This window comes from Xenopus laevis, chromosome 8L (assembly GCF_017654675.1).
Source record: "Xenopus laevis strain J_2021 chromosome 8L, Xenopus_laevis_v10.1, whole genome shotgun sequence".
Lineage (NCBI taxonomy): Eukaryota > Metazoa > Chordata > Amphibia > Anura > Pipidae > Xenopus > Xenopus laevis.
The window spans coordinates 105,960,839-105,988,308 of NC_054385.1; the positions used below are offsets into that span (position 1 = coordinate 105,960,839).

At 41.3% G+C, this 27,470-nt stretch overlaps 1 protein-coding gene across 2 annotated transcripts in view; it reads right to left on the bottom strand.

Annotated features, from left to right (window-relative positions):
- Positions 1-714: 714 nt before the first annotated feature.
- Positions 715-27,470, bottom strand: part of heatr5a.L (HEAT repeat containing 5A L homeolog) — a 33,023-nt gene continuing 6,267 nt past the window's right edge. Inside the window, exons 3-36 of one of the 2 annotated variants that reach the window (XM_018231193.2) lie at positions 26,385-26,493; positions 24,116-24,265; positions 22,792-22,954; positions 21,752-21,912; positions 21,402-21,651; positions 19,415-19,570; positions 19,085-19,335; positions 17,313-17,424; positions 16,932-17,084; positions 16,455-16,554; positions 15,719-15,828; positions 15,421-15,584; positions 13,686-13,861; positions 13,458-13,563; positions 12,455-12,645; positions 12,182-12,341; positions 11,399-11,588; positions 11,058-11,227; positions 10,829-10,855; positions 9,488-9,626; positions 8,261-8,440; positions 7,631-7,870; positions 7,363-7,544; positions 6,795-6,863; positions 6,501-6,677; positions 6,168-6,351; positions 5,754-6,002; positions 5,544-5,671; positions 5,305-5,452; positions 4,880-5,143; positions 3,844-4,068; positions 3,618-3,766; positions 3,252-3,465; positions 715-1,690 (exon numbers count right to left, since the gene is read on the bottom strand). In XM_018231193.2, coding sequence (XP_018086682.1) covers positions 1,383-1,690; positions 3,252-3,465; positions 3,618-3,766; positions 3,844-4,068; positions 4,880-5,143; positions 5,305-5,452; positions 5,544-5,671; positions 5,754-6,002; positions 6,168-6,351; positions 6,501-6,677; positions 6,795-6,863; positions 7,363-7,544; positions 7,631-7,870; positions 8,261-8,440; positions 9,488-9,626; positions 10,829-10,855; positions 11,058-11,227; positions 11,399-11,588; positions 12,182-12,341; positions 12,455-12,645; positions 13,458-13,563; positions 13,686-13,861; positions 15,421-15,584; positions 15,719-15,828; positions 16,455-16,554; positions 16,932-17,084; positions 17,313-17,424; positions 19,085-19,335; positions 19,415-19,570; positions 21,402-21,651; positions 21,752-21,912; positions 22,792-22,954; positions 24,116-24,265; positions 26,385-26,493 — 5,755 coding nt within the window. In that variant the 3' untranslated portion in view covers positions 715-1,382. The remainder of the gene's footprint in view (positions 1,691-3,251; positions 3,466-3,617; positions 3,767-3,843; positions 4,069-4,879; positions 5,144-5,304; positions 5,453-5,543; positions 5,672-5,753; positions 6,003-6,167; positions 6,352-6,500; positions 6,678-6,794; positions 6,864-7,362; positions 7,545-7,630; positions 7,871-8,260; positions 8,441-9,487; positions 9,627-10,828; positions 10,856-11,057; positions 11,228-11,398; positions 11,589-12,181; positions 12,342-12,454; positions 12,646-13,457; positions 13,564-13,685; positions 13,862-15,420; positions 15,585-15,718; positions 15,829-16,454; positions 16,555-16,931; positions 17,085-17,312; positions 17,425-19,084; positions 19,336-19,414; positions 19,571-21,401; positions 21,652-21,751; positions 21,913-22,791; positions 22,955-24,115; positions 24,266-26,384; positions 26,494-27,470) is intronic. The other variant, XM_018231194.2, reaches the window with a different exon arrangement.

Genomic DNA, 27,470 nt, shown 5'->3' on the forward strand with positions numbered 1-27,470 from the left:
TCCAGAGAAATTCTGCACTGAAATCCATTTTTCAAAACAGCAAACAGATTTTTATATTCAATTTTGAAATCTGACATGGGGCTAGACATATTGTCAATGTCCCAGCTGCCTCCAGTCATGTGACTTGTGCTCTGATAAACTTCAATCACTCTTTACTGCTGTACTGCAAGTTGGAGTGATATTGCCCCCTCCCTCCCCCCCCCCCCAGCAGCCTAACAACAGAACAATGGGAAGGTAACCAGATAACAGCTCCCTAACACAAGATAACAGCTGCCTGGAACATCTAAGAACAGCACTAAATACTAAAAGCCAAGTCCCACTGAGACACATTCAGTTACATTAGGTAGGAGAAATAACAGCCTGCCAGAAAGTAATTCCATCCTAAAGTGCAGACACAAGTCACATGACTGGGGCAGCTGGGAAACTGACAAAATATCTAGCCCCATGTCAGATTTCAAAATTGAATATAAAAAAATCTGTTTGCTATTTTGAGAACTGGATTTCAGTACAGAATTCTGCTGGAGCATCTCTATTAGCTGATGTGTTTTGGAAAAAAACATGTTTTTCCATGACCGTATCCCTTTAAAATCAGACCCAAAGGCAGCCCTTTAGACTTACAGAAACGTGGTATCCCTGCTCTAAGAAAACACAGCAAAAGGCAAGGCAGTGCAAACCTGCAGGGGAGGCTGAATCAGGCATAATTTCTTCATTGCCACACGCATCAAACGTGTTGAACTTCAGTCATTCTTTTCTGTGCAATTTGTGCCAAGTATATAAATTCACATCATCAAAGTATTTAAAACACAGAAATACTACACAGTGCAGACAGGAGAGGCACAGCAAATACATTCACACAAATAGGTTCTATGCGACGACTAATTCAAACTTCTGGTCCTGTAGAACCGCTCACTAAATCACTGCTATTGCTTCATATAACACCTACACAAAAACTCAGCCCTTTTGTGTTATAAGTCTATCGCACAATCATTGCCCTAAAGACTTATAAAAGTTAAGAGATGCAGAAAACACAGCATTGCTTATGGCAGGGATCTTTAACCACTGGCTATCACAGAATATTGGGAGATGTATTCTAACAACAACTGGAAAGCCATGGATAAAAGAGAAGTCTCCACACATGATCAACTCAACCCTGTAAGGCATTTGGGATAGATCACTGCTTAGTATACTGTGCTACACAAAAAGGCATATATTAGTCATTGTAAACGAATAGCTGAAAGAATAGCCTGCTTTGCAAGCCTGCCTAACAATTGATTAAAATAATAAAATTTAAAAGGCAAATAACCTGACTTTAAGGCTTTAAAAGTAACTGTTAAGTGAAGGTTCTTTCATTTCAAAGAAAAATAAGGGAAGTAGTAGTTATTTCACAGGAAATTGGTCTTCAGCTGAATGCTGGGGGAGCCATGACCTCCTCCCCTGGAGCCTCTGTTGGACGCCTTAGGTTTCAAACTCTCCTGATTGCCCCGGAGAGCAGCTTCCAGGCGGGATCGAAGGCCCGGGGAAGAACTCATCAACTTGCGGAACTGGGCAGGATAGCAGGCACCAAAACTGGTCAGGCTGTGCAAGCCAAAGTCATGGAGAGCACGTGAATAGTGGGGTGCAGAGCCAAGTGCATTCTCATCCAGAAGGAAGGAGATAAGTAAGTGCAGCAACATGCAAACAATGGAGGGTCCTGGGGAAAAGAAAATGATTAGTAACACTGTAATACAGAAACAGGAGAGATGTAAAATTATGTATATTAGTATGTATATTAGTACAGAAATGGAGCACAAAAAAAACATAGGTAAGCCAGCCCTGTCCTAACTGAAACAGGCCTGATGGGGGCCCTCCAAGAGATATTTATGGCAGTGCATTCAACTGCATTCAATTAATTCTATGACATCATCATTATAACATAATCCAGCCGTCAAACATGCGGAATGACAAATAATGATGACACTACATGGAAAATGTTGCACAGTGCTGATTTATGATAAGGTGAGTGAAAATATGTAGGAGTAAAAGAAGAGATATTTTAAGAACATCGTATAAATTGATAGCGATAAAGATTCTTTCAGGGAACCTCAAGATCCAGATCTTCCTGTAATCCCACTAGATCATTGCTGCTCTGTTCAGATAGATAATGCGATCTGATGATGCCTGCTTCATGTATGAAGAATCAGCAGATTCAAAAATGATAGGGGACTCAGCTAATGTAACTTCTGGTGCAACAATTCCCAGACTAAATGTGCCGGCAAAAACTCACAGACGGCATTTAGGAAAACTAGCGAGAATAACAAGATTCTACCGGTGTCCAGACCAGATGAGATACAAGACAGCCACTATGCAGGCTGGATTAATGTTCCTGACTGCTACCTATTGTGGTAGAGTGACAAGGAAAAGGAGGAAAAAGGTCACTCTAGCCTTTAATTTCTCCCCAGGTACTGAGATAGGCTCCAGGAAGGGAGTTATGAAACAGAGAATCAGTGCTCTGTTTAAAGACTTTAGTAGCCAGGGACTCCATTCCGGAGATCCAGTCCAGAGATTGGAGTTCACCTTCCACAGGAAAGCTGTGCTGTGGAAAGAGTATTTAAAGTTAATTAGAATGGGAGAGTGTGTCTCTCATCAGGGCACAGCAGGTAGGAGACCTGGCTGTGTTAGGAACTTCCAGAGGAGCTGGGAGTGCCGCCTGATCCTGCATGAAGCAGAGGGAGCCCGTGGCTGTGACTAAGAGCCAGATTTGTTGTCTGTGTGGGACATTGAGGAAAAGCCAGGAGGCTAAAAAGGTTTACTCCAAGACTGTGAGTACAGGGGTGAGCCATAACAATTGTTTTGTTTGCTGGTAGTCCACAAGGGGCCCAGCCTAGTCAGGGACTGCTCCAGAGTTGGAAGGTAGTGCCCAGTGGGCTAGGTTTTATTTTTTGATTTGTTTGAATGATAAAATGGTCACCCCTGTGTCTGTGGACTATGCACTGTTTGTTTAAAGTGGGAAAATAAATGTGTGTTTTCCTTGAAGAAGCTGTGTCCCTGTCTTTATGCTCCTTTTTCCTATGCTGCCTGCTCACCATTGACTAATCCCCCTAAAAGTTACGTGTTCAAGCCGCCAGCTTGTCACACTATATACAGTACAAAGCACAATTTCCAAAATATGCCAAAATCTATAGTTTATCAACATCTGTAAAGCCGCAGCTGGGACATGCTCAGCCTGCTGTAGACTGCAAAAGGGTAAATGTAGATTAAAGGGTCATTCTTACGGTTCTCTTCCTCAATGACAGACACAAGTGTATTTAATAGGTTCACTCCCTCCTGAAGAACCAGCAGCTCTTCCATGCTCTGTGGCTTCCTGCTCTCAGCCTGTCTCAGGTGTCTCATTACACAAGGAGCCAGGCTGCACACATACGGGGCTACAACTTTGGGCACAGGGTGTTTGAAAATGGACAGTAGAAGCCGGTAGCATTTTAACTGCTCCTAGAAAGAAATGAGATGCAGAACGTTGGCTATTTCAGATAAATAATGTTGTTCTTGCAGCAGGATGTCTTATCAAAAGGATCATCAAGAAGAATTTGATTACAAACGACCTAAATACATATCTGCCATCTACCAACTGATTAGCAACTTACTGTAGGATCCTTGCTGTCGATGCAGTTCTGAAACCTCTGCACAGAGGCGTTCTGCAATCCAGGCTCGGACATAACTTCAGGACTTGCCGACAGCAGGAAGATAGTGAGAGCAGTCAGAAAGCTGATGGAGTCTGGCACCAGCTGCCGTTCTGCAAGACATGGTTAGCGGTCAGACATTTGGCAGCACAGAGCTGAAATCATGGTCTGAAGAAGTTAGAGAAGGTACCTGATTGGCAGGTGTTGAGTAGTGTGGAGGCAGCACTTTGCATAAGCCTGGTCCATGATGCTCTGCATTTCTCTACCCGGGACATGGGCGATGATACGATAACCTTAAGTGCTTGAAGGGCAGCAGTTACTGGCAACGTCAGGTGCCCATCAGGGAATTTCACAGTAGTGTCTTGCAGTACACCGACTACCAAGTAGAGCAAGGTGGGGAGAATCGATACACTGCCTGGATCACAAAGCAAAGCAAAAAAAGAAAAGTAGAAATAATGTTTTCTATCTTGCACCCATTAAAATTAAGGGAAAATTGTGTGTAACGTCAGGGGTCTGTCATTGATCCATGCCTTTTTTTTTTTTTTTTTAAACATTTTTTTTTTTATTAGAAGTCCAGCATAAACAAACAAGTTATTTCACTCTTGTAACAATACAATTTTGTCATTCAATGTTGCATATAGACATTTGTCCAATAAAGTGTTGATTTATACAAGAAAGTGCACATTGTCATGTCTTTAAGCTTATTTAAAGCATGTTGAGCTGTAAGATTTGGTAAGATGCGGTGGTGGCATTCACATCTCTATAGCAACCACTACATCTAAATCAATAGGTGCCGGATATTCCTTTAATTTTAACTAATAAAAACAAAACAAACAATAAAATTAATTAGAATTAAACATGCCGATCCATGCCTTTTTAATTTATTCATGAATGACCTCAAGGTTGGCATTGTAAGTACTTTTGCTGGCCACTGCAGAGAGATTTTAATAGACTGGGGAACTGGACAGCAAACTGGCAAATGAGGTTCAATTGAGAAGTCGCAATGTTATGGACTAGGGTAGAAATAACGTAAATGAAAGCTATACATTAAATAGTAATGTGCTGGGGGCCTCCTTAATGGAGACAGATTAGGCATTTTTTGTGGATAAACTGTGCAACTTTAAGCAGTATCTGCTAAAGTGCATAAAGTACACTCTTGGGCATTGACTTTATGCCCTGTATTCATGTCTTGAGTAAAGTTTAGCCCCACACCCACTTGCTCTTACCTTCTGGAGAGCACAGGGATGGCAGCTCAGCCAGAATGCCAAGTGAAGAAGCAACAAGCAGACTGGCATCATGTGACAAAGGCTCCGTTTTTCCTAATGACCCCCCAGAAAGGCGGGGACTGAGCTGAGGTAATTGTCGGATAAGAATACAAAGGCACAGCTCCAATGCAGCAACCACCAGGGAGTGTCCGGGCACCAGGCCACCTGTATCATGTCCCTCGCCAAACACCGGCAAGTTCTCCTTCTCTTCCGCTCCATCATCCACTGGCAAGAAGAGAGATAAAGATTCAGGTCTAGCATGTTAAGAGATAACACTATACAGAAGGGTTATGAGCTTTCAGAGGCGAGATCACCAGCTTATCCTTCTTACTCTTGTTGCATTTAAAAGCTTAAATTTCACAGTCCTATGTCACCTACTATCTTACCCTCTGCACTCCTTCGCCTCTCCCTCACATGATCCTGCGCAGCATTCAGGATCTGCCTCCCAACCTCTAGAACTAGAAGCTGCACCTCAGAAGATTCTCGCATCAGCAGCAAGCGATGCAGCACAGAAATTAACTCAATGGCCAGGTCCTGAGTTGGAAGAAATAAATGGCAAATCAAAGCACTACATTCAAAATCAACAGAACAATGGGAATAAGTGTGGGGTATAAAGGGCATTTACCGGATCAGCCCCTATCTGAGCCTTTGCCCAGGTGCCACTCAGTAGTGCTTTCAGTGCCCGAAGGCAGGAGATAATCCGCTCCATTGGTGCATCTACTGGTGGGCAACAAAGGAACTCAACACTAATACCTGCAAATGTGAAATGGAAACACTATATCACTATCCAAACTAATTGCAGATTATTTATCATGTTAGGATCTCCTGTACACACCAAGAATGAGATGAAACCTCTCTGAATTTAGATCTTCTGGGGACTTGGTTGCCGACTGTGAGCTTCGTTCCAGCCCCATAGAAGTCGGAGTGACTGGGCGGGACAAGTGACCGTTCCCTTCATCCTGATCAGGAATAAGGAATCCAGAGGTGCTGAGCCACAGAGAGGAGGCATGAAGGATAGGGGCCCAGGATAGGAGGTAGTGAGGCCTTGCAGAAACACTGGTTTCAGCTGTGTAGAAATCTCCACCTATACAGCAGCCACCAGCAGAAGTGAAAGACAAAGGAATAAAAACTACACAACTGGGCATAAGTAAAGAGAAAATACAAGAAAAAACTGCTGAGGCAAACTCAAAATGACAAGCAGGCAGGAGGGACCACTGAATCACACAAAAAAGTTAATCTTTTTACTTACCCTGAGAAGGCAGCTGAAACGCACACTCAGCTGGCAGTGTGAGTAAAGCATGATCTTGCAATGTTGCGAGCCACAGCTTGCTGAGAGTCAGCAAGTCAGCCTGGACTAGTGAAAGAAGGGCTTCATTTGGGGCCTCCGTCACTTTGTTCTGTGTCACCTGCCTCTCCATAGCCGCTATATATACCTATAAATAAAAAAAGGAGTGACTCAAGCAATACCCCTGCCATCTCTCGTAGCTTAAAGTAATCACATCAGGGTAGACCCCACTACATAACAAGATAATGGCATCCCATTATTACTGTACAATACAAAGAATATTGCCCTTCCTGTTACCTCTGCCCAGGATTTTAGTACTGCCAGGATCTCCATGGTCGTTGTGCTTTCATTGTAGACACTGGCAGTTTCTTTTGCTACCTGCACTCTATTCAGGGAAGTTAGGAGCAGCTGTTGGACTCTTTGAAGGTCAGCAGGTTCCTTCACCACACCACTTGCTAGCCATGCACTGCAGACCTAAGTCAAGAGGAGAATGCTTTCTGTTTAGAGGAAATGCCTTCTGTTTAATATCAAGGAATCTCAGAAACGTGGGCAACATGTAAAAAGAATCATGATGACTATGGAATTGATTACCTCACAAGCTCTAGCAGTTACATCAGGAGGAGTATCTGTGTTGAAGGCGGGCCGCACTGCTGCTAATACCTGGGAGGGAAAAGTGGAAAAAAAAGTAGCACCTTCTGTTATGAAACTATATACAATATATGCCTTATTCTAAGGGCATGTAAGAATATTAACAGGACTGGAATAACACAAGCACACAATCACTCAATATTAAAGGTAAAAGGAGTACAAAAAGGTTTTGTATAAAAAAATGCATTAATTACAAGGTTTGCTAATATTCTAATGCTTGCATAATCAGTGGCAAAGAGCTAAGAGCTTTTTGGACTTTGCAGTGCACTGCCTAAATCCACCCATATAATGCCCATATGGATAGCAGCTGTTGACTCTATGTTATAGGTCTGCTCTCCTCATAAAGTAGAGGTTTAAGGCACCTTTGGATATAAGAATATCAGCAGTGTATAAGTTCAGTAAGTGGTTAGTGTGGTTTCCTGGCCACTTTGCTGCTTTCTTCATTAGACGGGCCTAGAAGAATACATAGATACACATACAATTTCATATTAAGGTTGGTCTTAGAGCTCACATTAGCTTGAAACTGTTCCAGGATGAGGTGTCCAGGAAATTCTGGTTCTGGCACAGCAGCAAACCTATGAATGACAAGTAGCAGGGCCTGAAGACCAACCAGACGCAGTTGCTCACTATGATCTGTGGCAGCCATAAATGACATGCGGATCAGGTCCTGCAGGTGCAGAACCAAGAAATCCCCTGGAAAACATTGGTAATATCTGAAGTTAGAAGATTTGAATCAATATAAAAATGTATATACCTGTAATTGCCCAGCATTTACTCACTGTCTGGTTCCTTGTGCTTCATCTCCTGCGCCTGAGTCATGTCAAAGTGAGCTCCACCATCTAACTCACACTGCGCCATCAGCTGACAGACGCACTCCATGGCAAAGACCCTGGTCCTCCAATGAGGGGTAACTGAAGAACCTGAGGTTTCTGCTTTCTGAGAAGTCAACACTGAGTCTGAGCATGCCACCTCACCTTCTTCCTCCTGGTTGGTGTCTACAGAAGCTACTGCTGCAAAGTCTGAGCATGGGAAAGAAAGTTTTTACCAGTCTGTGTCACATATGTACATATGGGACATTTCCTATGTCAGCTGGATTTCAATCCACTTTGCCACTGACCACTCCTGATTTATAGCCATTTTGTCTTCTTTACCCTCCAGGCTCACAGCCTGCTCACCACCCTGTTCAGATTTCACTTTGCACTGGTGACTCCTACAGTTTATGACAGCGCTGTGACATGATGTGGGTGGGTGAGGGTGCTTTCCCAAGGACTGAAGAACAGTGGTTCAGATTACAGCATGTGTGCATCAGCCAATACCTTGTCAACAACTATTATCAGCAGGACTGAATTAGATATTAGTCTGCAAGGCACTTAGCAAGTACATAAGACTGTGCAGCAATGAGAACTCACCTGCAGAGGCTGAAAGGATGTCTTTTAGCATCCGTAACCAAAAGGAAAGACGGGAAAGTCCAGTGCAGTTCTGCATGTGCAGCAATGTCTCCTTCACATCTTGCAGCAGTTGTTGGTCACTCTCTCTATCCAACAGGCTCAGCAGAACACCTTCCAAGCCCAGTTCCCTCATATTCACATCTGAGAAGTGATAGCAGATGCAATATTAGGTCATATTGTGAATAGGGTGATTCTCATATGAGGTTAATTTGGCTGAGAATCTTTGGGGTCTCTAGTACCCTACCCCAAAATGACCACTGTCAGAATGGGATGTTACATTTGGGTCCTGGTGCTGAAATTCCCAGTGTCCTCATGCATGAAATGAAACGGAGCCCTTCCACAGTTGTGCTTTAGATTCTGATAAAATTACAGAGTTACGGCACTATCGTACTACATATGTGTAAATAACTGCTCACCCCCCACCACACACAAAATGTTATGAACCATGTTATATTCCACTGATGACCCCACCAGCTATTATTAACCTGCTGATCTCCACTAACATGGCTCCTCAGTGTCCAACACTGACATCACTCAGACCTACTTAGTTTACTACAGTATAATACGCACACTCATCTGATTCATTTGATCTATGATTGGGCAGTTCCTAGTGTATTATCATGTTTATTTGGAGCCAATTATGGGTTGCCTCCGGTGTACCTGCAACTAATTATAGATCATTGGGTGTGCGCTACCTACCATTGCGCAGACTGGGAGCGCACAATATCTTGGTGCAACCCCTTCCTACTTATCACCCCCAGATTTTGCACTGAGCATCATGGGCCTCTAGTTATAAACCTGAAATAGCACATACCCCTCCAGTTTACCCTTGTACCCAATAGCAGAAATGCATGGCCCATGTAGACCATAAAGCTTTAACCCTTTCTATGCATCCAGTTTGGGCACTATGTGAATCAGGCATCTTGCAGTTTCCCCAAAGACTTTTCTGCAACCTGGAATTGCAAAATTAGATCATGTGTACTTCCATGATAGTGCTGTTGATTCTATGAACTGTTGTACTGAAAGGGCGTATTCACTGTTATACAAACCAATTCTGCTGGCTTGAAAAATGTGAAATATTTTCCTTTATTATGTGAGCTAAAATCCAGGCTGTGTGATGCCAGCTCCTATTGTAAGTATGGTTGTGATACAGAATAATACCCACTGACTATGCCCAAGGAGACATACCCATTTTTAAGTCCTCGTGGCCTTCTTTGGCTACAGCCATGGCATGTTCTGATACTTCTGCTGCCTCCCGCTGCGCAAGTTGCCTCAGGCATGCCAAGACAGCCCGGCGCAAAGGCAAATGCGGGCTGTACAGATGAACCTACACAAGTTGGACACATGATAACACAGAAAACAATCGCAAAGGCATGCACTGGAAGGGTAACCAATATGCACCCAAACAAAACAGAAGCAGTCTCACTCACTGATTGGATAACTGTGTCCAAGTCTCCAAAGAAAAAAAAAACCTTAAGATATATAATCTAATATATAGTAGACTACATGGTACTTTGCCATTTTTAAATAGGTAGGGGGCAGCACAAGCCATAAATGTAAACATAACTCAGGAAAGCCTGGTTTCCGTCCAAGTTTCATGTCCTTTAATATATTTACAGAAAAGTCTGCAAAACATCTTGTGCCTGACCATGTTGACAGCATGCCGATTATGATTTTAAATTTCTTATTATAAATAAATAGCTCGATTTTAATTTCACTAGAAATATGTTCCCTCTTCATTAGTGGAAAGCAGACGTGAATGCTGCGCTGGGAATTACTGAATGGTACAGGTCACACCATCAGTAATAAAGTCAAAAGTATTGATAAAAATCCAAAAATGTATTGATCCATTAAAATCGGCACATCATGATAGGAACAGATAGAGAACCATAGGCTTAACGCGTTTCGTGGCTGTCCAGCCACTTTCTCAAAAACTTTTGACTTCATTCCTGTGGTGCTCCGTGTTTCTACATACAAGTTCGACTATGGAGTTTTGTCCGGGGTACTTTTCCAATACGTGATGCACACAGAGGCGAAGTTACACATCATGGTGCTCCCAGGTAATTAATTTCTTGGACTGTTCACACCATCAGTAATACACAGTAAAATACATAGTAGAAATCGAATGCATACTCGCTGTTATGTCAAACACAACAAGCTCAAGAGTCAAACTGAAAGCATATGTGCAAACAGCAGCTAATGGAAGCTCTCCTCATGCACTAAGGAAACAAAACCTTTCATGCGGTTATTTCAAGGACAGATCCCATGAAGCAGGACCTTGGTACAAACAGTAGGTTAGGAGGAATCAGGGTCCACGAGAGCTTAGAACCCTCAGACAGTATGGAATGTAAAAAGATGATGCAAGAATGGCAAAGTCACTGCATCAAAACAGGGACCACATATTTTGCCCCTAAACAGGCAGAGAAGGATTTGCATTCAGAGGAAGATTATGTGGGTTGGTTAATCGTGCATGTATTTGGCATTGAAAACCAAGGGCAAGAAACCAAGGATCGAAAAGTAGTAACATACCAACATAGTATTATCCAGCAAGACTTCCTGCAGGAAATAAAAAAGGACAGGTCGATGAGGCAGGGGTTGTCAGTGACTAAGAGCACAATATCTTTTCCTGGTATCTACTAGTGGTCATGCCGGTAGCATGTCCAGTTATCAGAACATTTCAATTCCACATTGGAAAAGGGAATAGGTCTTTGGTTTTGGGAGAGACACAGGGATTGCTGCATAAGTGGGATATACTTACACACAAAGTAGGCACTAAGCTGGATAAGTTGACGTGCTTTGGAGCATACATGTGCAGTTGCTGCAAACAGCCAATACCCTGAGCTTGTACCAAGCAGTCTGGGTTCTCCTGCATCACAGAGCAGGCCAGCAAACAGGAGCTTCTCTGGGACGACAACACAGCCCCATTACCTGGAAACCAGAAATAGAGGAGATAAGACAAGAGCTATATGGCATGGCCAAAGGATAAGTAGTTCACAGTCACAACACATTTTACATTTTCTGGCTTAGGCAATGCTTTAATGAAGGAAGGCATCTCCAGTGAGTTAGTCATGTCATTTGTGATGTTTTTTCTCCCCTTACCTTGGAGTTCCGGGCCCAGTGTAGTGACAAGCGCACTTAAGCAGCGGCCCAGGCTGCGGTGGACTTCAGGGTGGGACGGGGGCGTAGTGATCAGTGCATTAAGAAGGAGGGACAGTGTGGCCTCTATGTGCACATAATACAGGGGTCCAGATAAATCAATGATGATAGAAAGAGAATGCAGAGCCCAGGTCTGTGGAGGGAAAAATATAAAACAATGTTTAACACCCTCACTGTTCTTTACAAGAGAACTCCTCAAAATAATCCCTTACACATTCCAAAGATCTTTAGATATTCACTCCATACAAGCTATAAAACGAGAAATCAACCAAAATGGCAGATATGAATGTACGATACCACGTTCCAATGGAACTTTAGCTAAGAAATACATAAATACTGGCAATCCTAGGAAGTATTCTATACTCCTTGATACATAAAGCTGCCATATCTCGATCCCCATTGAATGTCTGACTTTGATAACTGTTTACATGTGATACTTCAATATAATTTCCCCAGAGCCTATCTTTCTCTTTTCTTTTTTCCCTCCTTTATCCCTTTCTCTTCTTATTCCTCTCGACTTTTTGTTTGTTTGTTTTTGGTTTGTAAATGGGATAACATTGTATACCATTGTTATTCTGTTTTGCTTTAATCGAAACTTTAAAAAAAATTGATAATTAAAAAATAAATAAATAAAAGACATCACAAAGTAAGCTCTATTTCCTGTCATACATTTTTTTAAAGAACAATTCAGCTTGGAACATAGGAATAGTTTATAATTGTGCACACCTGGACTTCGGGAGATGTGGTGTCCTGAGACAAAGAGTGTAGGACACCTACACATGATGTAAGGTGCTGTGGAGAGTTGATTCCCCCAAGGTTTCTGTGTAACGTGCCCAGCACTAAGGAATGACTAGTACGGGACACAACGTCTCTAGCAGTCTTTAATCTAATGAGAGAGAAGGCAGGCAAAATGAATGCATATGCATTGCTTTCTCTAGTAAAACATAAATCAGCGATAGTCTATCGTGATATACTTTTATGATACACTGGGTAACATACTTGTCAAAGCTGGCTTGTACTAGGCCAGAAGTAAATGTAGGATCATCCACCACCTGAACAAGCCTAGCCATCGATTCTACTCCAGCACAGCGGAGCCACAGGCTATTGCTCTCCAACACGGATTGGACAAGACTGATACATGGTTTGCGCATTTCCTCTGGCCCCAGACTACTCCGGCTGGATGCTAAGTGCTGTGGGACAAGACAAATATGGAGTCAAATATATATCAGGCCTTAACTCAAAAGGATGTGATGAAAAACAAATAACTCATATTGCCACCACAATAATGGTCAACTTTAGGGATGCTGTGACCACAAAATTCATATAGACAAATACTTTGATGTAGTTGGTGAGCTTCAATATATTGCGAGACCTTATGTGACACATTTGAACTGCTAGGTCACACCCTCTCTTGACCTTTCATAATGTCATTATAAGACAATAGAATCATTATGCCTACAACAATAATGCTACAATTACAAAGAGACGGCAAAGGATTCACTGGCACACGGGTAATGCTGGCAGGGTGATACCCTTGCTTTAAATTTATTTAATGCAGCATGCAATGTTTCGGGGGTGCGGACACCCCCAAAACATTGCATGCTGCATTAAATAAATTTAAAGCAAGGGTATCACCCTGCCAGCATTACCCGTGTGCCAGTGAATCCTTTGCCGTATACATTGTATAGGTGGTCGATTCCTATCTCACCGTGCACCGGGGCTTCACATTTGGAGGACCAGGGTGTGCGTCTGTATTGAACTTTTACAATTACAAAGAGAACCAGTGGTAGTTTCATAGGAGCTTGACAAAGTAGGCAGAAGGAAGTAAAAACACATTCAGCTCTTTTTGATTCCACAGACAAACCCTTAGGGAATATGCTACTGGTTCCAACTGCAGCAAAAAATGTAAAAATGTTGATTTGGAAAAGGACAAACCAGTTTGGTGACTGACGAACCAAACAAATGGTCACATGAGCACCGAGGCAAAGAAATGATATGTTACCTTAAGGAAGTTGCAAAGAGCAGACAGGGCACACAATTGAACACTTTGTTGACGAGAGCCCTTGGTCTGCTTAATAGACTCCACCAACTGCTGCAATATCTGAGGTCTAAGAATAAACAGAAACACATATAAATAAGCTGAGGCATGATAACATAGATAACTCACATCTTGAATTCAATCAAATTCCATCTTCTCTTAACAGGGTGATCATAATTATCCTACTCTCACCTTTGTGATTCAGGCATGTGTGCCAGTAGGATGCCAAACAGTAAAGATGCAGCCTGAATTACCGTGAAGGCTGAAGGCAGGGGCTTAGGCACAGACTCCCCTTCTGAGGGCAATTGGTACATGGCATGAAGGTCATATTCCAAACAACCACCTGGAATTCCACTGCTGAGGAGGAGCTGAAGAGTAAGAAATAGAAAGGAGAATGCAAATACCTATTTGCTTTCCTCTATATGTATTTCGTTTTAAGACATACTATAAAAACAGAATGAGAAAATGGCGGAAGAGCTGTTCAACCTTTTACCTCCAAAGTGTCACAAGAACATTTTAGTATATCCCTGCATATGTATAGGTGAGGCTAACTAAAGGTGACCATACACAGGCAGATGTAATCTGCTGATTTGGGCCCTTTAGACTGATATGGCAGTTTATTTGCCAAGTATGGGGATCTCCGATTAGGCCCGGATTTGTGGAAAGGCCACAAAGGCTCAGGCTTAGGGCAGTGAGATTTTAGTGGTTCCATGTTGCCAGATAAATCCTCATTTTTCCTGAAGCACTAGAGACAAGCAGGAGATTTGACTGCTCTTTAAATTTCCTGCATGCCTAATCCCCAGTGCTCTGGATTTAACATATGCATACACGTGCAAGATGCAGTCTCAGGACCTTCTGGCCAAGGGGAATCAAATCATAAATCCGGGCCTGGCTCCAATGGGCTCACCCAATCGATATATCTGCCCGAAAACCATCCAGATGTCGATTGGGAAGTTTGATTTTCCTGTCGGATTGGGGAGTGCCTTGGCTAGTTAATGTGGTCCTTGCTCTGACAGCTCTTATTCCAGCCAGTGTAATCCAATTGTATGGCCCTAGGGCAAGCAAACGGATTAAAAACCAATATCGTCCACTTTAGGTGGGCATATTGAGAAAAGATTCACTCGTTTGGAAACCGTGCCAACAGAATAGGCTAGTATACAGGCTACAAAATCCAAAAGTACCATTATATCAAAATGGTAAAGTGTTGTAGGTTTCTGTTATATTCTGCTGATTGGGTGAGAGGCATTGTGGTGTTCTGACATTTATTAACATAATGAGAATGAGCAGCCTTCTTTTACCACAGCAGGGTGTCACCAAAAATATAGTCTTATGGGCTATGCAAACATTTGTCTCTTTCACAAATTTATACAGAATCCACCAACTCTGTCAGAATATCCAAACAGCAACAATTATGCAGGGCATTTTGTTTTAGTTTCCATTCTCCATTTTTATTATAGCTAGCTACATTTCTATGGGCGATTCAGGCAATGCTTTGTACCATACAACTGTATCTAACGTAGGTTACACCTTTAGGGTTTAAGCACACGGGCAGATTCAGGGAGATTTAATCGCCTGGCGACTAATCGCCTCTTCTGCGGGGTGACAATCTCCACGAACTGCCTGCCGCCTGCTATAATGACAAAATGCCATCACCAATGCACTCGCGGCACTTCGATATCCAAAGTCGCCTCATGTGGAAAATTAGAGTGACTTCGGAAATCAAAGCACCATGAGTGCATTGGCGCTGGCATTTTATCATTATAGCAGGGGGCAGGCAGGGGAAAGGCAGTATGGGGAGATTGACTGCCCGCAGAAGAGGCGATTAGTCGCCAGGCGTCTAAATCTCCCTGATACTGCCCTTGTGCTTAAACCCTTAATATGCACACACAGTTTTTATTTTATTATGTATCCTTCCATTGTATTTTACCTCCTCTTCCATTGCCCTTTGGTCGGTTTCCTGAAAGGAGGGTCCCAAGAGCACCAGATCATCCGGATGACAAACTGATGAAAGCAGGAATGCAGCCCCCCCAGGAGAGTAATCAGGGGAGGTCAGATCAGCAACCAGCTCCTTTATGATGGCACAGAAGCTTCCTAAGGAATAAATCTAGTCTGTCATGTGACATTCAACTTTATGCTGCATGCAAAAAACATTAGCAATAAAATTAAAAAAAGGTGCAAACATTTGCAGGTAAGACTAGTGGTCGATATAGGTCATTAAGTAATACCTTCATAAGTCTTGGGAGGCAGCAAGACCAACAGCTTGTAAAGCCTCTGTCTGTACAGAACTGAACAAGCCTTCAGGGAGTTTCCATAGAGTTTTTGTAGTGATGGAAGTCTGGTAACAGGAACAAGCGCACAGAGATATGATGAAAGGACAAAATATTATACGTTTTTAATAATACTAATCTCAGTATTGCTATATTGAGAACAGGCCTGAGATGGAAGTCATTACTGGCAGCAATGTGACTGTAAGTGGATATAGACACTAATCCTACCATCCCTTATGGAGAAAGCAGACAAATCTATATAAAATAAAAATTGCCGCAATACTGTAGGTAGAAAATGGTTTCCCTTATTTTATAATGGAAGTGTTTAGAGAGTTGAAAACAACCCAGCCTATAGTTCTGCTTTAAGTTATAGCAACAAAAAGAAATATCTACTTAACTGTCACTGTATTGAACAGTGTGTTAGCTTTTACCTTTCCCATTAATAGTTAATGAAGTGGATGATGAGTCAACAGTGTTATTACAGGTGTGTGAAAAGTCACTCTGGGTGTGTGAGGAGGGAAGCAAATATTTTTACATAGTTAAGGTGGGTTGAAAAAAAAACTGAAGTTCATCAAGTTCAACCCTTTCAAATGAACCTTAATACACATACATACAATGACCCTTTCATACAGTCACGTAAACTATATGTACATAACAATATCTATACTATGTGGTTATACCAGGAAATACTTACAGTGTAAGCAAAGCTATGGCACAGGGAAGGGGTGGCAGAATCCTTTGCAAAACCTCCTCTGACACGAGCTCACCACAGTGTGAAACAAAACTTTGCATGGCTACGGAAAGAGAGGGAGCTGGTTGAGGACAAAGGCAAATAGTTTGTCTAAACCAGTGACCCCAACTTGTTGCTCACCAACCCCTTGGATGTTGTTCCCAGTGGCCTCAAAGCAGGTGCTTATTTTTGAATTCCAGTCTTGGAGGCAAGTTTTGGTTGTATAAAAACCAGACGCACTGCCAAACAGAGCTCCTATAGGCTGCCAGTCCACATAGGGGCTACCAAATAGCCAATCACAGCCCTTATTTGGCATCCCCAGAGACTTTTTTTAATGCTTGTGTTGCTCCCCAACTCTTTTTACATCTGAATGCTGCTCACGGGTAAAAAAGGTTGGGGACCCACGGTCTAAACAGAACATTTGAAAGTCATTGTATTTACCGCCCAGTGCTCCTGCACGTCCTTCTAGAGTCACCTGCCAGGTGAAAGCATCACCCCTTCTCCTCTCTGTGTCTAGATCTTTGGGAGTCACAGGGAACACACTGCGCCAAAGGAGTAAGAGGCGGGCCAGCTGAGACTGAACCACTGCTGGACCTAGTAAAGGAGCAGAATAATTCAGTCTCATGTGTACAAAAGGAGGTCCATCACATACATTTATCCGATTACAAAAAGCTGTAAATCACACTATTTGCTTCCAAAAAATGGCCGAATGTACTGTGGAGCTATTTGCCTACTCATATTCCAGAGATGTGGAACAACTTGCTAATCAATCCATAGCTAATAGGGTGCACAAACTGCTCTACAAAAAAAAACTGTACTTACCCAAAGTCATGATTGAGGCTATAAGTAACCAGCCTGCCTGTGTCCTTTGCAGGGAAAGGCGATTGTTCTGGGAGGCAGAGCACAACAGGTCCTCTGCTAGGCTCATCAGAACCTGAAAACATACACAATATTGTCCAAAGAGATTGCCATGGAATCAAATACAACATTTTCTCATCCCAAAGTGGAAAGGCCATTGCATGCAAGTAAAATACACAGATTTCTGTAAAAGAAAACTTATCAAATTGGTAAATGTAAGTGTAACAAACCAATACAGTAGTAAAAGAACCCATGGGTGTAAAATTTGAGATAGCAGATATATAAATAAGTGGGCTACTAGTCAATAAAATTTGCTGACTGATTGGGCATAGTACAGGGAACTGGCACAGTTTTATGGCATGTCCCTTTGCACAGGCTATCCATCCTATGACTAATTCTATTTATGGCCCCATTTAAAGGAAAACTTCACCCCCAAAATGAATATTTAAGCAACAGATAGATTATATCATATTAAGTGGCATATTAAAGAATCTTTTTATTATCTATTAAATGGTATATATATATAAGTAAATATTGTCCTTTTACATCTCTTGCCTTGAACCACCATTTCATGATGGTCTGTGTGCTGCCTCAGAGATCACCTGACCAGAAATACTACAGCTTTATCTGGAACAGGAAGAAGTATGGAAGCAAAAGACAGAACTCTGTCTGTTAATTGGCTCATGTGACCTAACATGTATGGTTTGTTTGTGTGCTCCGTGAATCGTATGATCCCAGGGGCGGCCCTTATTTTTTTTAAAATAGCAATTTTTTATTTAGGATTACCCAATGGCACATACTACTAAAAAACTATATTATAAAAAATTGTTTATTTACATGAAGCAGGGTTTTGCATATGAGCTGTTTTATGCAATATCTTTTTATAGAGAGCTACATTGTTCAGGGGGTATAGTTTTCTTTTAACTGGTGCCAAACGTAAAATAGTTCAAAATTCTGTGTATAATATGTTGTGGTGCTCTATCTGGAAACCTTGCTGGATAAACCAGTTCCAGTAATCCATGTAATGTGGAAGATCAGATGGCACAAACTTCGGCAATAGTGCTAACTCTTAATGTTTAATTGAGATCTCCACATAACGTTTCGGAGGTACAATCTTTCTTTATGTAATTCTAATATAGTGACTTGTAAAGTTGGGATATTTTAGTTAATTAATTTTATTTTTTATTTCACAGTCACAATCACAATAAAAGTCTTGCTAATGCATGGATATATATATATATATATATATATGGACTTATTCATCTTTATTGCTACATATTGGACATTAATAAGCACTTCTTGTCACTACTAGGTATTGTTACAATAGGATATAACACTATGTATCACTGCCTATCTATTACTAAGTATACAGATGCACGATTCACATAATTGGAGGGGAGGAGTGTTCCACCTCCGTACCTTTATATACCTGTGGATTGAGTTACATGTATGAGAGCACTTGAGAAAGGAGGCTGTACCTCTGAAACGATGTGTGGAGATCTCAATAAATCACTAAGAATTAGCACAACTGCCGAAGTGTGTGATTTTCTACATTACATGGATTTCTTTAACTGGTCATTACCCCACTAATGACACTATACTATAAAGACTGAATTAATCGCTGCTAAGAACAGGCTATTCTATAATATATGTAAAGGTAACAAAGGAAAACTTCCCCTCTTAAATATATTTCTGGGTCATACAAAAAAACATTTTAGAAATTTGAAAATTCCTACCTTCCCTTTACTATGTGGAAGACCAAGAGGGCACAGCCTGATGGATCCAAGTAGCGCTGCTGCAGTGAGGCTGTAGCCACTCACTGCTTCAGGAGAAGATTTCAGGGCTGTCAGCCGTTCGGCACACCTGTCTAGTACAGGGGCAGCAAGAGAGGGCAAGGAAACAATTGCACAGCGAAGGCACCATGCAGCAGCCAAGCGGGCACTAAGGCTAGGATGAAGAGACACAGATAATACAGTGTCCAGAACTCCTGTAGGATGTCAAGGAAGAGTACAATTGTTAATTTGCTTTACCACTACTGAGATGAAGCAAAAATGTAAGCAAATTACCAGCGCTGGAGTCTTTAAGCAGCGGAGCCAAAATGGTACCCAAACCAAGGAAAAGGTCACCAAGCTCCTGTAGGGCGCACACTAAAACATGCTGACTGGCAGAGATGTTAGTGGTACAGAAACGTGTCTCCATGTTACTGTCGCTCAGCACAGCATCTGGTGAAAAAGTTAAACATAGAGGAGATAAGAGGACTGTTCATCAAAATAGACCATAGGTTCCCAAGCTGTATAGCCTTCATCCTGAAGTGTAGAGCTTTCATATTAAAAAAAAAAACACAGCCTGTTTATGGCCCATTCAGCTCTGTCCACTTACCCCAGCTCTGCTGGACCTAGAGAGGGAGCAGTATAAAGACTGCATCATTCACGCGTACAAATAATTTCATGAAACACGTTTATTCTATATTACACAAGGGTACCACACTAATTGCTGCCAAAACATAGATGAACATAAAGTAGAGCTATTTAACTACTCGTATTCTAGGGATGCGGAGCAGCTTTATAATGGTTTCTTAGCTAAAAGTCTGCATAACCCTCCCCACAAACTTCAACCACAGGAAGGATCTACGTCACTCTTGGGGGGCTATTTATCAAAGATTGAGTTTGTGAGGTCTCTTTTATTTGGCAAAGATCATTTTTTGGGTTGAGATTGCTTTTAAATACACAGTCATTAGAGATAATCTTACTATGTTCATATTTGCATTGGTACCTATAATGGGCAGTTGCCATTCCCAAAACAAAAGTTTATGGGGAATGTTTCAGCTGATTCACAAATTATAGCAATTACCATTCCTAGAAAATCTTATATTGCTCTACCCAAGCCACACTGAAGGTTGCACCTGGACTTGCTCATTTCAGTTATGATATATTCATTAATAATAATAATATAATTGCAATTGTACGATACCCTTGACAATTCACTTCCTACTATTCCAATGTCAATTCAATTGGTAGTAAATCCTTATTGACCGTAGCACCCTCTAGGCACTCGCACTGTGGCCTACTTTTGGAACAGCATGTGCATGCGTATGCAACTCCTAAGGCATTCTGGGTTCTACGTGTGTATTTCATAGTATTCAGAAGAAAGAAGGTCCCAACAAGTTTAGTAGGACATGAAATGTTTTTTTTTAAAGAAAACACTGATAGAAAATGACTTTTGTCTAGACACGTAATCAATGTAGAAATTAATCTGAATTTATGAATTACAAATATCTCATTAAGAACAGTGGAAAAGCCCTTCAAACATTGGGATTCTGTCACAATTTTTATGATGTAGTTCTTATTTCTAAATTACACTGTTTACACTGCAAACAATCAATTCATTACTGAACCAGCAAGTGTATTTATTTGTTGTAATATTACCACCTCAGGTCATTTTGGCTGGTCATGTGCTTTCAGAAAGAGCCAGCACTTTAGGATGGAACTGCTTTCTGGAGGGCTATTGTTTCTCCTACTCAATGTAACTGAAGGTGTCTCAGTGGGACCTAGATTTTTCTACTGAATGCTGTTCTTAGATCTACCAGGCAGCTGTTATCTTGTTTTAAGGAGCTGTTATCCAGTTATCTTCCCATTGTTCTGTTGTCAGGCTGCTAGTGGGAAAGGGAGGGGGTGATATCACTCCAATTTGCAGTACAGCAGTAAAAAGTGACTGAAGTTTATCAGAGCACAAGTCACATGACTGGGCACAGCTGGGAAACTGACAATATGTCTAGCCCCATATCAGATTTCAAAATTAAATATATAAAATCTGTTTGCTATTTTGAGAAATGGATTTCAGCGCAGAAGTCTACTGGAGCAGCACTATTAACTGATGCGTTTTTCCCATGACATGATCAGGGAAATCAAGATGTAGAAGAGAGTCTAAGCCCGTCTTTCCATCCACAACAAAACTCTCTGCTGTGCAAATAGCAAGATAAAACAATAGAAATCACTGGAGTACAATGGCAACATTCACACAGATCAACATACCTGCCAGTACTCATATACTCACCTACTGTTTTCATAAGCTTTCTGATGACCTCGCAGATCTCACGTGCAGCTTCCAGCTGGGCCTTCTCTCCCAGGAGCTCCCCTATTGTGGCTCGCAGTATGTAGGAAATACAGCAGCGGGAACAGGCAGCATCTGCTGGATTCTGAATGGCTTTAGGGTTGGATACCAGTTCTAAGCAATGTGACAGAAGAACAGGAACATTCCTAGCAAGCCAGTGTCCCCCTAGCATTCTGATAAACACAATGTAGGCCTACAGAGGACACAGAAAGCACAGGATACAAAATATTGAAGACAAATATTTTCTTCCTACATATTATACTTAGTTAAGTATCCACACCTACAGTACCTACCTGTGTTGCTCCCAGGCGCACATGACGTGTAGTCACACTGGCGCCTCCAAGCATGTCTCCTCCCCCTCGCAGAAAGCCAGAGTTGCCCCGCAGGAAGCCAGTGGACAGCAAGCCAAGAGCCTCCTGCAGTGACAGCTTGCGGACATTTTGTCTAGGTGAAGCTGAACACAGAAGCATAAATAATTAGCTGCACAACAGTACTACAAATATGGCAATGCTAGACCTGTCAGCAAGCAAAAGTATTCAACCGACTAGACTTTAAAGGAACAGTAACACACAGAGCTAATCTGTTATCTTCTGTGCATCCTGTCTCTTTTTTGAATGGCTGCCCCCATGGCTACACAGTAGTTTGTCTATATAAACTATAGTTGTGTTGCTAAAGCAAACACACCAGTTTTATTTAAAAAAAAAAAAAATCAAATTTTTATAACTCGGATGAATTAAATCGACACAAAAACTCAAATCGAATTCAAAACTAAGTCAATTAGAATTTAAAAAACGCAAAATCAAATTTTTATCTCTGCAAAAAACTTCAATGTCAGGAAGGCTGCAAATAACTCCAATTTGACCCCTGGACCTCTCCCATTGACTCAACAGCAATTCGGCAGATTTTAGGTGGTGAATAGTCAAATTTGAATTCTTAAAGGGCCAGAGTATGCTAAATCTCTAAAGTCGAATTCAATTTTTTTTTAAAAAACAAATTTAACTAACTCCCTAGACAAATTTGACAGTTTTGACCATAAAATTTTCAATTCGACTATCGATAACCCTGCCCCTTAGTATGTTACAGAATGGGCAGTTCTAAGCAACTTTCTCAATTAGTCTTCATTATTTATTTTTAATTATTTGCCTTTTTCTTCTGGCACCATCTAAAAAAACAAATGCTTTGTAAGGCTACAAATGCATAATTATTGCTACTTTCTATTCAGGCCTCTCCTATTCATATTCCAGTTTCTTATTCAAATCAGTGCATGGTTGTTTGAGCAATCTACATTGGCTGTCATATTACACATCAACATGCCCCCAGCCTTTTAACTCACAGGGTCCTTGCACGGCTCTGGCCAGCACCTTTCCAAGCAGCCTGGCTACTGCAAGTCGTACATCGTAACTGCTGCCCTCAAAAGCCTTGAAGCAAATGGAAGCCAGACTCTCAAGATCAGAGCCCCACATAAAAGATGCCTCCTTCTGTAGAGTTAGGAGACACTAAAGACAAAAATAGAGTTACAAAAGAAGCAATACACTCTGCCAGAAATGAATTCCTAACACCTACTATTAAGATGCCCTTAAGATAAATCCTTTTATCCTGGAGATAAAGATATCGTGGAAGTAAATGAATATATTCTAGAAGGCTGGATACTTAATTGCAAAAGCTTCATTTTATGTTGGACCTAGCTATCTACAATTATGTTCAAACACCCCAACATTAAAAAGAGAGAGCTTCTAGGTAGTTGCTAGGATGTGTTTGCTGGCATGTATACAGATCACCATGTTGCCCACAAAAGTTGACCACCAAGATTATTTTGACAGTGAGGGCTTCATAAGGCTTTCAGTGCCTCTGTTCTAAAGTTCCTTCCCATATACAAGGACTGTTTATGTGGTGATAATGATTCAGGTGTGTATGTCTAAAGTATTGTTTTTTACATGAGATTAATGCCTCACTTGTGGTACAACACCTGGTCATGTCTCCCCTTACAATGTATATAAAATAAACACTTGTCCTGTTACAGTTCCAAAAATATGTATATCAGCAAAAATGCAGTATACCACAAATCTCCACAAATTTGTTTTCATACTGGGCCCACCCCTACTGCTCTGGGATGAGATTTTCAACCTGTAAAAATGGAGAGAAGCTGTTGTTTTCACCACAGCCAAAAATACTCCATAGTTTCTCCTCTGCGTGACCAAAACAACCAACAAGAGCCCTTGAAGTTTTGGTGAGGATCTAGAGCCCAAAGATGTTCCAACCCTTTCAAGATCTTTGGATTTAAGAATCCAGCCTCCTAATTCAAAACAATAGACCCACTTTTTCTTTTCTCCCAACATATATGAATAAATTGGACTTAATTATTCTAATGTAGTCTCACCAAAGCCACCTTTACACCTGTCCAGATCTATAAGTATAAAAACCTAACAAATTAAAAAGGTTGCCTACCACCAGATGCTTTATTTAAAGAAAGCAACTAGAATGGCAGCAATTTATTCACAAGTACATTGGAACTGATTTGATAAACTTGCAAATCATTCCATAAACTAATGTCAAGGATTATTCTAGCCAAGAGAAAAAAAAATGTAGGTGTAATCAAGGGTAGTACAGGTAAACAATACAACAATGCAGTGTCTAATTCTGTTTTCCATGACGGGTACCTGTGCAGCAGAGCAGCGCACTGACATGGAACGGTCGGTCAAGCAGGAACGAGCTGCCTTGTAAATGTCCCGGTGGCAAGGAATGGCTACAGATCCCAAGCCTGTGAGTATTCGCTCAAGGCTTAACATGATCTCTGAACGTCCTTGGGACTGTATAATTATAGCAGTAGAGAAGCATCATTAGCAGGATGTGGATAACTTGATACAAAGATCTTCTTCTTTTACACTTTATTACCGAGGCTTATAAATGTGTTTATTTATATACCAATGTTAAAGGAAAACTAAAGTCTAAAAATGAATCTGCACAGGAATGTTGTACTTTATATACCGAACCAGAAATGCATTTCAGCAACCCTATACCAGTAACAGGGGGCCCTGGGCAGCTGTAGAGAAGCCAAGTTTATGGACTGTTGAAATCACTTCATCAGTCACAGAAGCTAATGCTACAGGGCTGATTATCAGCTTCCAATGCAAAATGCACTGATTTATTATGTAATGTGAATCCGAATTAATAGCGTTTTCTAGATAGACAGACAGACAGACAGATAAATTACTTTTTTTTTGTCACATACAAAGTTTATACAAGCACAACCTGTAGTGAAATATACCCTGATCATTCCAAAACCCTTCTAGGCAAAAGGAGCCCCCCTATAACATATATTGGCGCTACATGTCAATGATTATCTGACACCCAACTCCTGAATGAAGAGAGAATGGAGAAAAACAGGTGCAGAGAGAGAAATAGTGAAGATGAATTTTATTATTTCAGAAACAGTACAGAATTTTTAATTGATTGCATTTAGAACGTTTCTTATTTCAGTATGCTGAAGCTTATATTAAATTTAATTTTCTCAATAGTTCCCCTTTAAGCTTTGGTTCGTTAACCATTATGCAGATGTTAAAGAATATGTAAAATAAATAAATGTAAAATTGGTCAGATTGCTCTTCTAATCACAGTTCTTCAGTCATTTTGGCCCAGTGGCATTGCTCTGCTTATAACTGACTAGAGAAACCTCAGATGACTCTTCCAAATTACGTTTAAGCAGAGAAGCATCACACGTTCTTTTTGTGAGGCGAGACATTTTTTTCCCCCTGATTGTAGACTGTTGCCAAAATGGATAGCAGCTGACACTGTTGCTAAATATTCATTATATTAGCATTTTAAAGAAGGAAAGCCACAAAGACAGTTTATTGCCAATAGAATAGCCACAAATACCAGAGTAAACAGCTCTAGACACTGCCTCTGTTTATTTAGGATAGCAGCTGCCATATTAGCTTGGTGTGACATCACTTCCTGCCCGAGTCTCTCTCTGCTCACTCTTAGCTCTTAACTCAGATTACAGCAGTGAGGGGAGGAGGGTGGGAAGAGAAGAAGATGGCGCTGGACAGAATCTGCACAGAGGAGTAAGTAAAGACTTACTGGGGGGGGTGACGGAAGGGGGTCAATGTAGGGTAGGTGTTTTTTAACTTTAGGGTTCAATTCTCCTTTAGCCATTGAGACTCTTATTTTCTGAAAGTCACAATGTGCTCCATCACGAAGCAATATCCTTGTTTCAATCTGCTCTTTTATAAGCCAGCAAACATACTTTTCAACTTCTTTAGGATTTAAAGCCACTACAGTAATACTTCTGTTCAGACAGCAAGTTTTACTTACAGGTTGTGTGTAATGACAGCTAAAAGACTTGCTTAGGATGCGGTGATTGGCAAAATAAAATCAGAGTGGTCTCTGTTCAATAGTATGCTGTGTATATGGTTATGGGCAGAGGCACATTAGGAAGAGCATCCCTTGTTTAAGTTGGCCATAGACGCAAAGATCCGATCGTACGAATCAACGTACGATCTGACTTTCCCATCTCCCGACCCTCCACTAACCATTCAGATCAAAGTCTTTACCATTCCGATCAAATAAGAACAGATCACCCAATGTTCTGCCCCTGACAGCAATCGTACGATACTTATGTCTGACAGCACTAGTGACAGTCTCCCTCTGAAAATCGTACGATCGGCAATACACGCAGAGATATTATCGGCAGGCGACAGAAATTTTCTAACCTGTCCGATCGACCAAACGACCGATCTCCGACGGACGAAAAATGTCGGGACTCTCCACACATGGTCCGAAAATCGTACGAATCCACGATTCGTACGATCGGATCTTTGCGTCTATGGCCAGCTTTATATTCCTTTCCTCCCTGGCACCCGCTATGTACCACACATTTTATATGCATTTATATCATGAAGAAATAGTAGGGCATCTACATTACTTCACCTCTGCACTCCGCAGAACTTTCAGCAGGTTGGACACAGTGTCACTGAAAGTGCTCCCTAAAAGGCGGCCCAACCTTTGGTACAGAGTTCCAAGACAGGCAACAGCGGCACTGAAAAGAAAAAAAAAAAAGAGAAGACAAATTGATGTACTTTTTTAGGAAAATAAAACTACAGATGAGGATCCTTAAAGGGATACTGTCATGGGAAAACGTGTTTTTTTTTTTTTTTTTCAAAACACAGTTAATAGTGCTGCTCCATAAGAATTCTGCACTGAGATCCGTTTCTCAAAAGAGCAAACAGATGTTTTTATATTTAATTTTGAAATCTGACATAGGGCTAGACATATTGTCAGTTTCCCAGCTGCCCCCAGTCATCTGACTTGTGTGCTGATAAACTCCAGTCACTCTTTACTGCTGTACTGCAAGTTGGAGTGATTACACCCCCTTCCCCCCCAGCAGCAGCCTTACAACAGAACAATGGGTAGGTAGCAGCTCCCTAACAGCTGTGGGCTCCTTTGAAGTTCTAGCTAGATCATAGAGGTCCATCTCAACATTACACCGCCACGACTCCCATGCTCACAGTAACCCGAGCATACCAAAAAGCCCTAAAATTGGTGATGAGCATCTCCCAGACATGGTCTATTTGGACCCCTCTGTGAGGCAACACCAACTTACCCCACTTTCAACTTATATCGGATGTTAGTTGCTGGGCCAATCATGGCGTCAAAACTATAAAAGATATCATATAAGGTGGTGACATTAAGCAATTTCCAGTCCTACAGCAAGAATATAACCTCCCTTCTAGGAGGATATTTTGTTAGTTACAACTTAAACACGCTTTTCTATCACAATTTCCTCATAGACCAATACTAACCAAAGAAACAACTTTGGAAAAGTATCTACTTAAAAACAGGTCTGGAAAAACCACTATCAATCTGCTATACAATTCTTTTACAAGCAGGCCCTGATACGATGGATAAGCCTAAACATTAATGGTTAAGGGAAATTCCAGAAATACAGGATGATATGTTGAAAAACGCTCAAACAAATTCCTGAATTGACCATGTCCACAAAAGACCGGTATATAC